Here is a 15,785-nt window from a genome sequence, read left to right as displayed (position 1 = left end):
AGGACCACCCCATGATCTCAAGTGCTCTGAGATTAGGGATAGCTCTCTGGTACTCCTCTGGAAACCTCCAGTGTATGTGGGTCGCAGTGAGGTCACTGGTTACTATGCTGACATTCGGAAAGCAGATGCAGATGAAGAGGATTGGAGAAGTGTTAACGAAAAAGCAACGGCAAACAAATACATCAAGGTAATAAATGAATTAAACACTATTCAGTAAAATATTTTATTGAAACATCAGTGCAATACAGATAAAAAATCATTCACTTTATAGCTGTTTGTGAGACATGACTATACCCAAATTTGCTACCACATTTGCCTAAACATTTAAACTTTTCAGAAAATTCTATGAAGCATTTGGGAGATGTTTCAATGCAATAAGACGTTATATCAAATGCAAGGATTATTATTACCATTTTCCAGATGTCAGAAGCACAAGGCAAAATTGTCATTATCAACCTTTGCATGAAATTTAGAAAATGGTTTATAATATTGATATTGTCATCTTAAACTGTACACCAATAGCATCAATTGTTAATTAAACATACATAAATAACTAGTTAAATTTGCACTAATAGTTAAAAATACACAAATAAATGGTTAAATGTACACTAAACACTGACTACATTTAAACTAATAATTAGTTAAGCTTACTTTAATAACTACTTGCATTTACAAAAATGAATAGTTAAGATAATCACTAATAAATAATTGATTCTATTTTCCCATTGTAAACATGGAATTGAAAGGGTTGCTAATTTTAGCAGTTGGTATATAATAAAATCTAGCATCAGTATGACCTTTACAGAGGACATTTTTATACTGACAGCCTGTGTTGAGCTTTATTTGCACATTGAATCTTTCTCGTATTCATTGTTGAAATATATGAAAAAAGGGAAGAGATGATCTGTTAAATATCTTTGAAAAACTCACCAAAATGCTAACATTGCCAACAGGTTACAGGTCTGGAACACGGCATGAATTACATCTTCCGCTTGCGAGCTATGAACACGGCAGGTGTTGGAAAGCCATCTGACAGCACAGAGCCAATTACTGCAGAAACACGCCCAGGTTTGTTCTGTCCATGTGTAGAAACAATTAAATGTGTCAGAGTGACTTCTCAGATAGTAGCAATCTTGTCGCTGGGTTACAAGGTTGGGGATTCAAGCTTCACTTAGGATTTTGAGCACAATGCAATGTTGAAGATGCAGGGTTAGCAATCAGTATCAGAACCGTGGCTGAATTGCTTCCCAGTTAGACCCAAGGAATCTTAAGTACCAGTCTCCGATGCTGGAGTTGAAAGTGTAGGCTGACCCCATTATAATGGGCCCTGGTTATAGCATGGGCGTACTGTGGTACATTTCTGGCTTCCGGCACTGGATCACCTGCCGCCGGTGTCACGTCCTGCGTACTATGCACGCATACTCTGAAAAGGAGGTCAGCACAGAAAGCAAGTGAAGTCAATAAGACTTTGTGCACATCATGTGCAAAGCACAGAAAATAACATCAGCAGCAAGCTCAGTGGCCATTTTTTAGTGCACCTTGTTTATAAAGCAGAGTTGAGTTTATGGACTCAAATCACTTGGTTATAATTGGTTGGCCTGTGGATACTGGATGAAGACAGGATTGGGGTCAGCTGCAAACCTGACGATACTCACTGCCACGCTTAACATTCTCATACAATAACGGGCTCTTGGACAAGGTACAGAGAGTTGTCCGTAGAAGCAAAACCTTGTAGAAACAGAAAGGAATCTGATGGGAGAGGAGTACAACAAAATCACTGTATTGAGATACATGAAAAGAAGACCTATCAAAAGATCACACAAGAGGATTGGATGAAAAAAGGCCCTTTGAAAAAGTCTGATCTCAACCTTCCTGAATACCCACCCTGTCCTCCTCCCATCACAGCACTAAGCATTATATGTTCAACATCCTGGCCTCAACTACTCTAATTTTTAACCTATGCTATAATATACTTTGGTGCATTTCATGCTGACCCTGTGTACAAACAGTGAATATGTCCTATGCTTTCTCAATGATTTTGCTCACCTTGAGGAGCATGAACATTCACAAAACCATATATAATTACGCTAGAAACCTTTCTGCCTATGTTTATTCCTCAGGAACCAAGGAGATGATTGTCGATGTAGATGATGATGGAATTATATCGTTGATCTTTGAATGTGCTGACGCAGGTCAAGATTCCAAGTTCATTTGGTCCAAAAATTATGAAAGCCTTATTGATTCATCAAGAGTTTCCATGGAGACCAAAGGCGGAAAGTAATGATATTTTTATATCGTTAAGATGTAATGCAGACCTTTCAGTCTGTCCAATTCCTTTAGGGCAACCCCTTTTGTTGCTAGGTTCAAATGAAGTCAGGAATGCAGTTAAGTACAACAAAATCACTGTATTGAGATACTTGAAAAGAAGAATAGCAGAGCGAAACGTATTACAGGTAATCACTACATGTGTGTATACTAGATGAAGACAGGATTGGGGTCAGCTGCAAACCTGACGATACTCACTGCCATGCTTAACATTCTCATACAATAACGGGCTCTTGTACAAGGTGAATACCTGTGAATATAGGGTCCATTCTGAATCTAGTCAGACAAGACAGCATAACTCAAACCTATACTTCAATCAAAATTTGTAAGCAGCTCTGTGAGTTAGCAAAAGACTCAGAACCAGAAATTTCAGGGTTGGAATCCCAGTGGGTTCACTCAATAGTATCTATTATGGGGAAAGAATAGGAAATTGGCATTAAACTGGTGAGCCCCTTCGCAATACCAAGGCAGTGCTTATCTTCTGGCCTTAAACCAAAATCTCAATCAAGCCGCAAATTATCACTTTCTCTAAATTGTTGATAAGAGCTCGAGAGAGAGAGAGAGAGAGAGACTAGAGGTTGACAGCTCATCATCCTCAGAGAGATTAGAGTTGCACAAACCTAACTCCATCCTAATTCCAAACATTAAGCCACCCTGCAAACTGTCAGTCCAGCATCCCCTTCAAAGATTATTTCCATCCCCAAAGGTAATTTCCAAAGGTCTATTGCTAGGGAGTTGGGGCAAGAAGGGCTCAGTTGTAAAACAACACTGGATCTCCTGAGATTTGAGAGTCACCAGTAATAGAGTGGTGATGCTCTAATCATCAGAAAAATCTACCAACTTTAGCTGTGTGATCTTATAATGGGATTTTCACACCTGGAAGAAATGTGCAGGGAATGTATTATTCAACAGCAGATTTATTCAGTGTAGAAATACATTCAAGGCTTCTGTTTCCGACACAGGACAAGAATGATTTTCAATGACCCAGGGAAGGATGATCTGGGCATTTACTCCTGTGTTGTCACGGAAACTGATGGAGCTTCTTCCAGCTACACCATAGATGAAGCCGGTACGTTAGATTTACAGTATATATTTGAATCTATCCACAGTAACAGTCTAATGTATAGGAAATATGTGAAAAGCAACTGAAAGGTTTAAAAAGTGATGTTATGTGCTCTGGTCTACGTGATGAATATTCTATCCAGTCCTTTTTATTGCAAAACTGGCAACAATTGTTATGGATTGCTTTGTAGAGAAGTGATGGAACCTGTAGGGGACTACTGCTGTGCTCTTGTAATAGCATCAATGGCATTAGGCTATCAGTAGACCCCTGGTGTAGATAGCTCCATATGCTCCATATGCTCCAGCCCTTTACAAACTAATACTTTTTTTTACAAGAATGCCATTCATTTCAACACTGGCTTTGTAGACAGTGAATATAACGTATGATGGAACAGACTATGGGTGGTCTTTGGAAGGAATGGGTTTGATGCGCTGGAAGTTTTTTCTGTCAATCCATACTTATAATATTAATAATCCTTGCACTTTTCTCATCTTCTATCTTTGTGTCCTTCTGTAGAATGATATAGATATTTACACACAATTCTGTGCATGATGCTTCTCTTTGAGCAAATTATTGTTTCTGTATTCACGTTTGGTAGGTCTTTAAAATTATGAGGAGTTTTGATCAAGTCAGTAGGGAGAAATCATTTCCACTGACTCTCGGTGATTCAATAACTGGGAGGGCATCGATTCAAGATACAAATGTTTTCATGCACAGAGTAGTTAGGATATGGAAGGGCTGACAGGAGTAGAGGTTGAAGAATCCATATTGGCTTTTAAGAGGCAACTAGACAAATACCTTAAAGAGTCAGCAACAGGAGTATGCGAAAATGGCAGGTAAATGGGAGTTAAAGGATTGCTCTTCAGGGAGCCGGCACAGACACAATGGGTGGAACGACCTTCTTCTGTGACGTAAATTTTTATGGTAAATAAATATGATAAAATCTTTTCATTAAAAATGGAAATGAATAGATTTTAAGGAAGGAGTCACTTGCAGTATTCAACTCACAGTTATGCTTCTTTCAAATCTTTTGTGTATAGTTTATGATGCCTAATCCTCTCAGTAGATGTACTTTATTCTGCCCTCATTAGTTTAGATAATTTGACATCTAGAGAGGAAATCTACAACATTCACGTTACTTTGTCAACAGTTAATGTTTTGAGTCTCTAATTCTCTTGCAGAACTGCTGCGTCTGTTGGAAATTAGTCACGATCACAAATTCCCAGGTATGTATTCTAAACATTATTACAGCCTGAGGTTGTGCTGTACAATCGTTTCATTGCATGTTATAATTGTTAGATGTAAAGTAACATTTGACAGTCACACTTTATCATCTCACTTGTGTTGACAGTTGTACCTCTGAAGTCAGAACTAGCAGTTGAACTGCTGGAAAAAGGACAAGTGCGCTTCTGGTTGGAGGCTGAGAGACTCTCTGGCAATGCAAAGTGTAAATTTATATTTAACGACAAGGAGATCTCAAATGATGAGGTACGTTATTATTACTGTTATTATGATTCTTTTTGATCAACTGGATATCTAGACACTGACGAAACCCATGTAATTGTGTTGGTCGGTTCCTTACTTGCCCCCATGGGTTGTTAATGGGAAATTCCCTCATAAATGCACATCACCAAGGATGGTAACTTTGCAAGTGAGTAGAAATGTGCCTTTCATGTTTCAAATCTATCTGGTATTGCGTGATGCTGATCACTTTGTCACCACTGGGTGACTGGAGTTAACCAATTAAAAATGTTACAACTATTACCAAAAGGGCCTTTACACCAACCTTTTAAGATTCATTCTTCCCAATTCTATCTTGCATGATTATTTTACAGCCATTTGTCATTGTGCATAAAGCACTTTCTCAGCCAGAGGAGTAGCCAAAGGCAAGTGCTGGAGAATGGGGAGATGGATCGAAAATCCACCTAGGTCTAGATTTGCACAATTTCATCATTTCAGAATGTACAGAATTTGTCAAGTTCTTAAATGCAAACTTCAATTTTGAAGTGTTTTTCTGTAAATTCATTTAAAAACAATTTCATAGTCAAACCATTTCCAGAATTTGCCAATTTGCCAAAGAATATTGCCCACTCTGAGATGTTACATTAATGGAGTAAACCTAGATCCAGGTGGAATTTTGCCCCACCAGACTCTTTGAGCAACTCCCCACACAACCTCAACTAAATACCTAAAGAAGCTACCAAACAAATGGGAAATGTTTCTGCATAAAGAGGGGAAAGAAAATCAACAAATTAGTTACATTTGGAACTTCCTAGCAGAACAGCACTGGTAAAGCCTTGAGACCAGTTCACCTTCTTCTCCTTGGCTTGAAAATGGTTGATAGATATGTGTGGATCGTAAAATGATGGGAAGTGTTTCATTTAAAAATAAAGCAAAACTTCCATTTGATTTTCAGAAATACAAAATAAAAGTAGATCAAAAGACTGGTTTATTGGAAATGTTTATGGAGAAATTGGAGGACATAGATGAAGGAACTTTCACTGTGCAGCTCCAGGATGGGAAAGCAAGTAACCAATCCAGTCTGGTTCTGATTGGAGACCGTAAGTCACTCTGCTGCCATTTCTCTTATTGAACACAAATGACTTTGACAATAAAAAGACCAGTCTAGGGTAACTCTTTTATACAGTACTGGGGGAGCGCTGCATTGTCAGAGATGCCGTCCTTCAGACGAGACATTAAACCACAGTCTCTTCAACTTGTTCAAGATCACATGACTTTATTCAAAAAGAGAAGACTGTTTCTCCCAGTACAGTTCTCCAACTAAGTTGGTTGTTTGCCTGATGTCCAGCACTCTGAGACGTTATCCTACAGGAAAGGTGTAAAATAAATGCAAGTTGTTGTTGTATGTCTCTTTACGGGACTTGCTTTGAGCAAATTGGCAGGCGCCTTTGCCTGAAAATTTACAGTCACTTCACTTGACAACAATCGGCTGTGAAACACTTTGAGATATTTAGACATTTTAGCACTGTATCAGATGCAAAGATTATTATAATAAGGAAAAGCAGTTGAGTTGTACAATAATTCTGAGTGCTACAAAATGTTATAGAGACTGATTATAGATTCATAACGTTTTACAGCTTTTCCCCTTTTTCTTTAGTGTTTAAGAATTTGCAGAATGAAGCAGAATTCCAGAGGAAAGAGTGGCTGAGGAAACAAGGTAATGGTTGTGTATACTGGATGGGAAATCCCATTTTAAACCAGGCTCCCTAAGAATCAGCAAACAATAGTGTGCATTATACTCCTACATCAGCTCATATGATCCACTGTATCAAATGATAAAATTAATGACTTTACATTGTAAACTAATAGCGAACCTTTGATTCAATCAGAATAAAGGAAAATACCCTTTTAAAGACGCAGCTAAGAAACAGAAAAGATTCTCAACTCGTATTATCGCCTGTCAAAACCAATGCAAACTTACTGCTTGTGAAGCCACTTGGAACAATATTACAGATATAAAATGAGATAAAGTAGAATATTATGGAGTACAATGACACACCAGTGGTACTGACTTTCGACCAAACTATTATAACAGTGCTTAATCTGAGATTGGCAACTCAACAGAGGACCAAGAGGATCAAGTTGTATCTGACCACTAAATGTGGTTCTTATAAACAGTGGAATTTCCAATATGCCCTGCACAAAGCTCCCTTTGGGTGCAGTTTCACTTATTGGAAAATAAGCATGTAACTACTACAGCTTACCTGTTAGGGCTTTTGCTGGTAGAATTAAAGACATGTCTCTAGATATCAGTCATTACTGATGACCTGCTTTGGCTTCACGAACAGTGTCTCTCTCTTAAGAGCCGGTCTTCAATTCAACAACAAGATTCCATTTATAGAGCGCCTTTCACGTCGGGAGGACGTCCCAAGGCGCTGGACAGTTGGGTCAGGACCCGAGCAGGGGGGAAATGGTCAGGGTGAGGGGAGGGAAGGGAGGGAGCGAGAAGGAGGTAGAGAGTCGAGAGGGGAGCTGAAGGCACGGTCAAAGAGAAAGGTTTTGAGACCGGCCTTGAAGGAGGAAAGGGAGGGAGCAAGGCGAAGGCACTGGGGGATGGAGTTCCAGAGCCTAGGGGCTGAGAGGCTGAAGGCCCGGCCACCGATGGTAGGGCGGTTGGGGCGGGGGATGTGGAGCAGACAGGAGCCAGAGGAACGGAGGGTACGGGCAGGTAGGTAGGGGGATAGTAGGTCGGAGAGGTAGGAGGGAGCAAGGCCGTGAATGGCCTTGTAGGTGAGGATGAGGATCTTGAATTCAATCCTCTGGGTTATGGGAAGCTAGTGTATGCGAGCGAGGGTGGAAGTGATGTGGTCCCGAAGCCTGGTGCGGGACAGTACATGAGCTGCAGAGTTCTGAATGACCTGCAGCTTGTGGAGGGAGGTGCCGGGAAGGCCGGCGAGGAGAGAGTTCCCATAGTCCAGCTTTGAGGTGACAAAGGCGTGGACCAGAGTTTCAGCAGCGTGAGGGGTGAGGTAGTGCCGTAGTTTGGCGATGTTTTGGAGGTGATGGAAGGCGGTGCCAGTTGTGGTGCGGATATGAGGGAGAAAGGACAGCTCAGGGTCGAACAGAACGCCGAGGTTCCTGACTGGCTTTGAGAGGTGGAGAGTGCAGCCTTGGATGCTGATGCTGTCAGCGGTTGAGGTGCGGAGGCGCTGACGTGAGCCAATCAGGAGGGCCTCAGTTTTGCGCACGTTGAGCTGAAGAAAGTTGTCTCTCGTCCAGCACTCGATGTCGGACAGGCAGGCTGTCAGGACATCGGTGGTCGTGGAGTTGAGGGTAGAGGAGGAAAGGTAGAGTTGGGTGTCATCCACATACATGTGGAAGTTAACCCCATGTCTGTGGATGACGTCACCAAGGGGGAGCATATAGAGGGTGAAGAGGAGGGGACCCAGGACAGAGCCCTGAGGGACACCGCATTTCAGTACAATTCATTAAGAAAGTAAACTGATGCAAAACATTTCCTCAATGATTAGTTGAGAAATATACAATTTGATAGGTGAATTTCAGCTCTACATCTTGTACCATCAAGCTGTTCATTTGCTTTGTGATTGGTAATGATAACTGTTCTGTGCCAACAGGTCCTCATTTTGTTGAGTATGTTGGATGGGAAGTTACTAGTGACTGCAATGTACTTTTGAAATGCAAGGTAAAAACAACAGTTTGGCTTTTAATTCTATAGAGACCTATTGGTAAGTGGCTGCAATTTGTCTCCCCAAAAACTGAATTCATGGGACATTGCTGTGCTCAAATTAGCTGTCGGATTGGCCTACAAAACATATGGTCACTACACTACAGTAAAATCATGTGAATTATTTTGAGACATTTCAATGATGTGATAAGATGCTATATCAAATGCCATGATTATCATTACTATTACGTATTTATAATCGAATTTCTCATTGCAAACATGGAATAAAGTGATCACTATTGTTTACGATCAGCCTATGATTGACCCCAAGGTTTCTATAAACTGGTCTAATTTCTAAACAGACAATTACACAGAAAATTTATGTCCCATAGCTGTGGACAATCCCAACAGAATCACTATAGTTTTAAAATTTATAATGCAATTAAAGAACTCAAACATTCTATGTAACTTACTACAGTGTATGTTATAATAGTGGAACCATGGAAAGCTTTGTTAATAGCTGTCAGTTAGTAACCAGTTGAATATACACCTAAGAAGAAAAAATAACTCATCTTTTTATTGAGGTTCCTTCTAACAATTGTAGCATTCCTCGTGTCCTGTTGCTAGAAAAATACACCTTACAGGGTAAACTCCATCTTCAAGAAATATCGCCCTGACTCACAAGACGTTTGACAAAGTCACCCTGAGATGGCCTGATTTCAATCACACCACTGGGCTCGATACCATACGTGAGGTATTCAGCTCAAGTTTTAGAACAGACAGTGCTATTCCTATACCTTTCCACCAGCTGATCCATGGAACAACTATAGAAAAGGACATGAAGTACTTCTCCATCTTCTCTGGCTTAAGCCAAAATACCTCCTAAAAAGAGGGAGTTATTTGACAATCAGCCAGTTAAATAACAACAACAACAAGATTCCATTTATAAAGCGCCTTTCACGTCAGGAGGACGTCCCAAGGCGCTGCACAGTTGGGTCATGACCCGAGCAAGGGGGGAAATGGTCAGGGTGAGGGGAGGGAAGGGAGGGAGCGAGGAGGGGGGAAATGGTCAGGGTGAGGGGAGGGAAGGGAGGGAGCGAGGAGTGGGAAGAGAGTAGCGGGAGAGATGCAGAGGGGGGAGGGTTTGGGGGGAGAGAGGAGGGGGGAGGGAGGGAGGGGGTGAGGGGGCTCGGGTCAAAGCAACCTTAATTCAGAAGTCATTAAGTCTATATCTTGTAGCAATAGTTAACGATATTAATAAATAAAAATGTGCTGTATTTTCTTTTTCATTTAGGTGGCTAATATTAAGAAAGAGACAACTATTATCTGGTACAAAGATGACAGAGAGATCATGTTTGATGATAAGCATGACTTCAAGGATGGTGTGTGCACTTTGTTGATTCAACAGGTAAAGAGCTGAATGATGTGTCACAAGAGTTGATTTCTACATGTTTGGGAATCAATATTGCAACTTCACTTGTCAGCTTGTGTCAGTTAGTCGCACTCCTATTCCGGGTCAGAAAGCCTCATTTTGGGACTTTATTTAAGAGTCTATAGTGACACTCCTGTGCAGTATTTAGGGAGTGCTGCATTGTTGGAGGTAAAGTTAATTTACATTTTAACTGCGATCCTTTTTGTATGCTCACTTGATATTAAACGATCCCATGAGATCTCACCAAGAGAAGGGAGCTTCTCTCAATACCCTGCTCAACAATTGTTTTGATTAATTGCCAATTCTTATTATGGCTCTTTATAAGACAACATCACCAATGAAGCATTGTTCAACACTTGCTGATGTCTAACACTCTTAAATTCATATTCTTTGATAGTTTTCGAAGAAGGATGCCGGCATGTATGAGATTGTGTTAAAGGATGACCGAGGAAGAGATTCAAGCACACTCCGACTTCTTGACAAAGGTATGGTGTCTGGCAGACATTTATAATAATTCTCCTCTAGTGGAGTCCTGTAGCTCAGTGGTTAGAGCGCTCACCTCACAAGCGAGTGACCTGGGTTCGATTCCCGGCAGGGTGAAACCTTGGGCAAGTTTCCTTACTCTACACAACTGATAATAATCCCTCAAGAAAAAAAATAATAAGTTGGTCCCTTCAATCCATGACTGTTTTGGGGGCACTGCTGTGCACAATTGGCTGCCACGTTTCACCCACAAATATACAGTCAATTCACTTTACAGTATATTCTGTGAAGCGTTTTGATAGGTCTCAAAGACGTGAATAGTGCTATATCAAATGCAAGGATTATTTTTTTTCTCCAATACTATCACTCACCCACAAAACATGCAGTCATTACACTTTACAATATATCCCTGCAGCACTTTCAGACATCCTTCCCATATGAAAAGTGCTATAACAAATGTAAAGAATATTACTTCTGTTATCTCAATGATGTCATAAGATGCTATAACAAATACAAGGATTATTATTTTATTATTACCTCTGAGCTTCAAACAAGTGCATTTTTTTAAATTAGTCCCCTCAAGCGTAAAAATTAGATTTTTAATTAAACAACATTAATTAAGTTCATATTTTTTAATATGGCAGCCAACGAGCACGCAGGAAGTGAGCAGCACAAACACTGAATGAGAAATGCAGACCAGTTATTGAGGCCCCATTAAAATCTGGGTTGAGATTTTATGGATCCTCAAGGACTGCCTTATAACAGGGTTCAACTGTGTGTTCTGAAGGTACTATAAGGAAGACAATTAATACAGAGAATAAGATAGGGCAGAGAACAAATTGCTATATCTAAATCAGATGAAGTGCATCAATCAATAGGATGTCACTGTGGCTTTGACATTTTAAGGTAATATTGTAACTATGGTCATAAAAATATGATTGTAACTGTAAAAAGGATAACTGTTACTTGGAAAGTCCATTCAATTACATTGTTATTCTGAATTTTACAGAGTTCAGTGAAGTGATCTGCGAAGTCTGCCGAATGGCTGGTAAGTGTTATCTGAAGAATGTCTTCTATGTATTCATAGCATCTTTGTAATATTTAAAATAGTTCAGAGCTGAATGTAGAGACTTAGTGTTTTTTTAATCAATGTTACAGCTCAGACTGCAACAGAGGTGAAGGTGCAGAGTACGGAACATGGTATCAGACTCTATTCATTTTTGAATTACTTCCTGGAAGACTTGAAGATCATCTGGTACCACAAGTAAGAAACTGCTTTCTTCAGGATTTTAAAATGCATCCAAAAACTAATTTTGGAAGCGCTAAAGCATAGGATCTGTATGAATGTTTAATTTCCCCTTCCATTACAGATTTTCCAAGGTTAGGGTCCCAACTATAAATTTTATGTAAAAGAATACACAGATGCATTTTGATCAGAAAAGCATCCAGGTCATTAGGGAACCATCCCTTGGTAATAAGAAGCCCCCTCCATCATTCTAAAGTTGTCACTAGAAGCTGATAGAAACTCAGAAGCTTAAGATGTAACTGTCAGCCTGGCTCACTTGGTAACACTCTTGCCTCTGAGTCAGGAGTTTGTGGGTTCAAACCCCAGCTCCAGATCAGGGTATTGAACTCCCAATGAGGTTGGCACAGAACTGCATTGTTGTAGGTACGTCCTATGGATGAGATGTTAAACAGAGGTCCCATCTACCTGTTCAGTTCGATGTTGATAAACATAACAGGCACAAAACTCCATCTAATAGCCAGTAGGACTATTTTGTGTTAAGATTGCCCAGCATTGTAGAAAATTAGGTCCAGTTGCAACTTGGAGACTTCACAAATTTCACAAATTTAAAAAGTTGGCAGCATGATTTCATGCTTTCACATAATGGGAAATTTTAGCCAAAGTTTATGTGCCAAAACAGAACTGGCAAAGAAATGTGCTAAATGTCTTTCTTTTTTTCAAATTGAGCTTGAATGGCTCCATTTATTGTTTCGCCAATTTGAAATAGGGTTCGTAATACATTTCACTCAATATTAATAGAGTTACATAGAGTGATTCAAAGTGACTTAGAACTAGCTTTGTTGGCCAGTTACAAATAAAGTCTCTGAATATCTTACTCACTGTTTTCCTGCTGAGATTTCCTGAAATCTTTTCTTCAGCGAGATAAGAAGAGAGGTCATTGTTTCATGCCTGTAAATAAAAATGTTTAAGTGGCATTCCGTTAACACTACAAAGTGAAAAGCGATTTTAGTTTTAGTGTGTTTTAAACTCTTCGCTGTTTCTCTCCAGAGAAACAAAACTTGCTTCCACAGAGAGAGTAAAGAATGGTGTGACTGGAGAACAGCTTTGGCTACAGATCAATGAGCCCACTGAGAAGGATCAGGGCACATACACGCTTGAACTCTTTGATGGAAAGACAGGGCACAAAAAGTTAGTTGATCTGTCTGGGAAAGGTAAGAAGAGAGATCTGATGACTCATTCTACTTCGATCTGTATCCATAATCCCATCAAATATTAATGTAAAACTCCACTGTGACGCATCCATACATTGATAATGACTGACTTTTTAACTGAACTAAATATTCAGACTAAAGCTGCTATCTTGCCAAAGGCAACAATCAAAATCTGTCAACTGGAATTTAAACCCAACTTCATGGGCACCAGTACTGAGAAGGTGGGTCATTCCTCCACCTTCACTACTGCATAATAACTAATTCATACATTATGAATTTCTGAATTCCAAACGCTTGTTAGACCTCATTTTTGCTGCTGTATTCCAGCATGATTAATGAAGGCCTATCCAATTTGGTTCATTGCGTAAGAGAGTACTTATCAGTAAACTTACCATTCTTGATGGTCTGTACTTGCAATGGTAAATTCCCAGAACAGCCAGAGGTATTTTTTCCTCATTTAGGAAAGAACCTCTAACCCCCTTCCCAGCAACAGTCGCAGGTTAAGACTTGCTGTGTGCAGAATCCCAGACACTCACACATTATGGCTCAGACATTGATGCAGCAGCACAGTACTGCATTGTACCACCATTATTCTGTAATTAGACGAGGAGGGTAACCTGAGTCTCTGAACCATTGCAATCTGGCAATAGCAGTAAAGCAAACTTATTATAATAATAACAATAAAACTTGATTGTTTTGGTAACAATGGGGTTGAAAATCTGGTCATGACAAATCAGAACTCACTGTACTAATAGAAGCTCACAATGAAATCGTAAGATGCATTTGGTTTAAAAAAGAGAAAAAAAAATCACAATCACCAAACATGGCTTTCTGATGTTTTGATTTCTGAGTTTTCTGTCAGACTTTCGAGCCTTTTCTTGGAAGCAGCTCGAAAGTCAAAACTCTGCATTTTCAACCTCAATGTAATTGTTAAATCAGCTGTTCCACATTAACCATAACATTTTGTCTCTTTCCTCTAAAGCATTCGATGAAGCCTTTGCAGAATTCCAGAGGCTGAAGTAAGTAGGCAGATTTTATCAATTGTTTCTTATCAACAGCAGCAGTAAGTTTAATAATCACTGCATTGCAAGCAATAACATTTGAGAAAGAAATTGCAACATTTACAGATGTTCATTTTGGAGGAAATATAATTATTTACTATTAGTGGCATTGGTCACCATTACGACAAATGGGCTCAAAAAGCATTTGTCAGGAAAATGGGAGAAAAGTAGAAAAGCAATTCAGCGCATAAAGTCGTATCTAGAGTCTGTCATAGTAACCCATGAGAATGCAGCTCTGATGAGATCTGGGTCAGAGCAGAGTTCTTGTGATCAACATTTTTTTATGGGGTTCTGTGGAGCAGATGCACTTTATACCCCCAGGCGAGGTGTCATGTTATCCTATAAAGAACATGATAAAATCATCTGGAATACAGCCCTAAAGATTTCCTTTCATAGGGTTAAATAAAATGCTATTTCATAATTAATGATGAGTTTCAACACTTATTCAGTCAAAAAGAAACAGTGACTTCATTACATCACTTACTCTCCAATTTCACAGCCATTTTATAGACTTGTATTTTAAATCACACAAAATGTTAAAACAAATTTGTTTCTATGGTGTCACATTTGTGATGATATGAAATGATCTCCTTTGTTCCCAGACCCTGTTGTGCTCGAAACAGAAATATACTTGATCTTCATGATTGGATTGAAATTATAGCTAGGTCTAGATTTACTCTATGTTGCATTTTAATAGGGTACAGAATTTGACAAATTCTTGAATGCAGCTTTAATGTTGAAGCCACTTTCTTTTAAGTTGCTTTGAAAAACTACAAAAAAACAACTTCAAAGACTAAATTGTTAAATTCTGAGTGCTCTGAAATGCTATACAGATAAATATATCTCTCCACATATGTTTAGTTAAATCAAGAAGAAGTTATGTTATATTGGATCAGCACATTTTTGAAAATGAAAATATGGTTTTAATTGGTTCTCTCTCTGACATTTTAATAAACAGGCAAGCTGCAATTGCAGAAAGAAGTGAGTATTATTTTGTCACAAGTGTTATATATTTTAAAGTCAGATTGCTTTTATGTAAAAAAAACTGTTTTAAACATCAAATATTGGAAACTGATTGATGTCTGTTAATAACCAGAATTTCAGGAGTGAATAAATCACTCTTTTCTCTCGATTCCCAATCTCCCAGCACAATGTATATCTGTTATATTATATTTTATGTTATATTATATATTATTAATAATATTATTATTATTATGTATATCTGTAGCTGAAGTGATGGCCAGCTGACCTGGTCCCAGCCTTCTGTTAGTGCCCCTCTGAGCTGGTTACTGGGGGTATGTCAGAGGTCCCTGAGGACAACTCTCTCTGTGCTTCCTGTTCTCTTTTTGCATATCAGTGCAAGGATTATTATTATAATTATTGTGTCTTTTTTTTCCAATTAGACCGTGCTCGTGTTATCGGGGGTCTGCCTGATGTTGTTACAATCCAGGAAGGAAAGGTAAATCTGCAACATGTGCTCCTGTTTGTCCATGTTTGGGGTTGTCTTTGAAGCAAATTAAATGTGATCTTTGCAAGAACTAAGGATTCTGCCAAACAAATACTGAACATCTTTTGCAGTAATATATACAGATTTCACTTTTTCAATGACCTTTGTATTATAAGAAAGGGTGGACTGAGAAAAGCCAATTGACCCTAAAGTCCATTCTTTAACTGACCATACATTATTCAATTTCAAGATCCTCTCATTTGTGTTCAAATCCCTTCATGCCCTCACACCTCCCTACTTATCTGATCTGCCTAGCCCCCAATCCACCATCCACTGCCTCTGTTCGGTTGGTTCCAGCCTCCTGTTTGTCC

The 15,785-nt window shown here is 39.2% G+C and overlaps 1 protein-coding gene across 5 annotated transcripts in view; it reads left to right on the top strand.

Moving 5' to 3' along the window:
* LOC103183458 (myomesin-1) overlaps positions 1 to 15,785 on the top strand; it is a 76,220-nt gene that overhangs the window by 42,484 nt on the left and 17,951 nt on the right. For all 5 annotated transcript variants that reach the window (XM_007900940.2, XM_007900939.2, XM_007900943.2 and 2 more), the window contains 17 exons: positions 3 to 187; positions 954 to 1,068; positions 2,121 to 2,277; positions 3,288 to 3,394; positions 4,570 to 4,614; positions 4,740 to 4,876; positions 5,805 to 5,949; positions 6,507 to 6,566; positions 8,485 to 8,552; positions 9,829 to 9,942; positions 10,364 to 10,451; positions 11,459 to 11,497; positions 11,608 to 11,713; positions 12,743 to 12,906; positions 13,889 to 13,925; positions 14,926 to 14,948; positions 15,371 to 15,426. In XM_007900940.2, the coding sequence (XP_007899131.2) occupies positions 3 to 187; positions 954 to 1,068; positions 2,121 to 2,277; positions 3,288 to 3,394; positions 4,570 to 4,614; positions 4,740 to 4,876; positions 5,805 to 5,949; positions 6,507 to 6,566; positions 8,485 to 8,552; positions 9,829 to 9,942; positions 10,364 to 10,451; positions 11,459 to 11,497; positions 11,608 to 11,713; positions 12,743 to 12,906; positions 13,889 to 13,925; positions 14,926 to 14,948; positions 15,371 to 15,426 (1,646 nt within the window). The remainder of the gene's footprint in view (positions 1 to 2; positions 188 to 953; positions 1,069 to 2,120; positions 2,278 to 3,287; positions 3,395 to 4,569; positions 4,615 to 4,739; positions 4,877 to 5,804; positions 5,950 to 6,506; positions 6,567 to 8,484; positions 8,553 to 9,828; positions 9,943 to 10,363; positions 10,452 to 11,458; positions 11,498 to 11,607; positions 11,714 to 12,742; positions 12,907 to 13,888; positions 13,926 to 14,925; positions 14,949 to 15,370; positions 15,427 to 15,785) is intronic.

Source organism: Callorhinchus milii, unplaced genomic scaffold (genome assembly GCF_018977255.1).
Source record: "Callorhinchus milii isolate IMCB2004 unplaced genomic scaffold, IMCB_Cmil_1.0 Scaffold2, whole genome shotgun sequence".
Lineage (NCBI taxonomy): Eukaryota > Metazoa > Chordata > Chondrichthyes > Chimaeriformes > Callorhinchidae > Callorhinchus > Callorhinchus milii.
The sequence above is the reverse complement of the archived record's forward strand: the minus strand, read 5'-3'. Positions and strand labels throughout refer to the sequence as shown.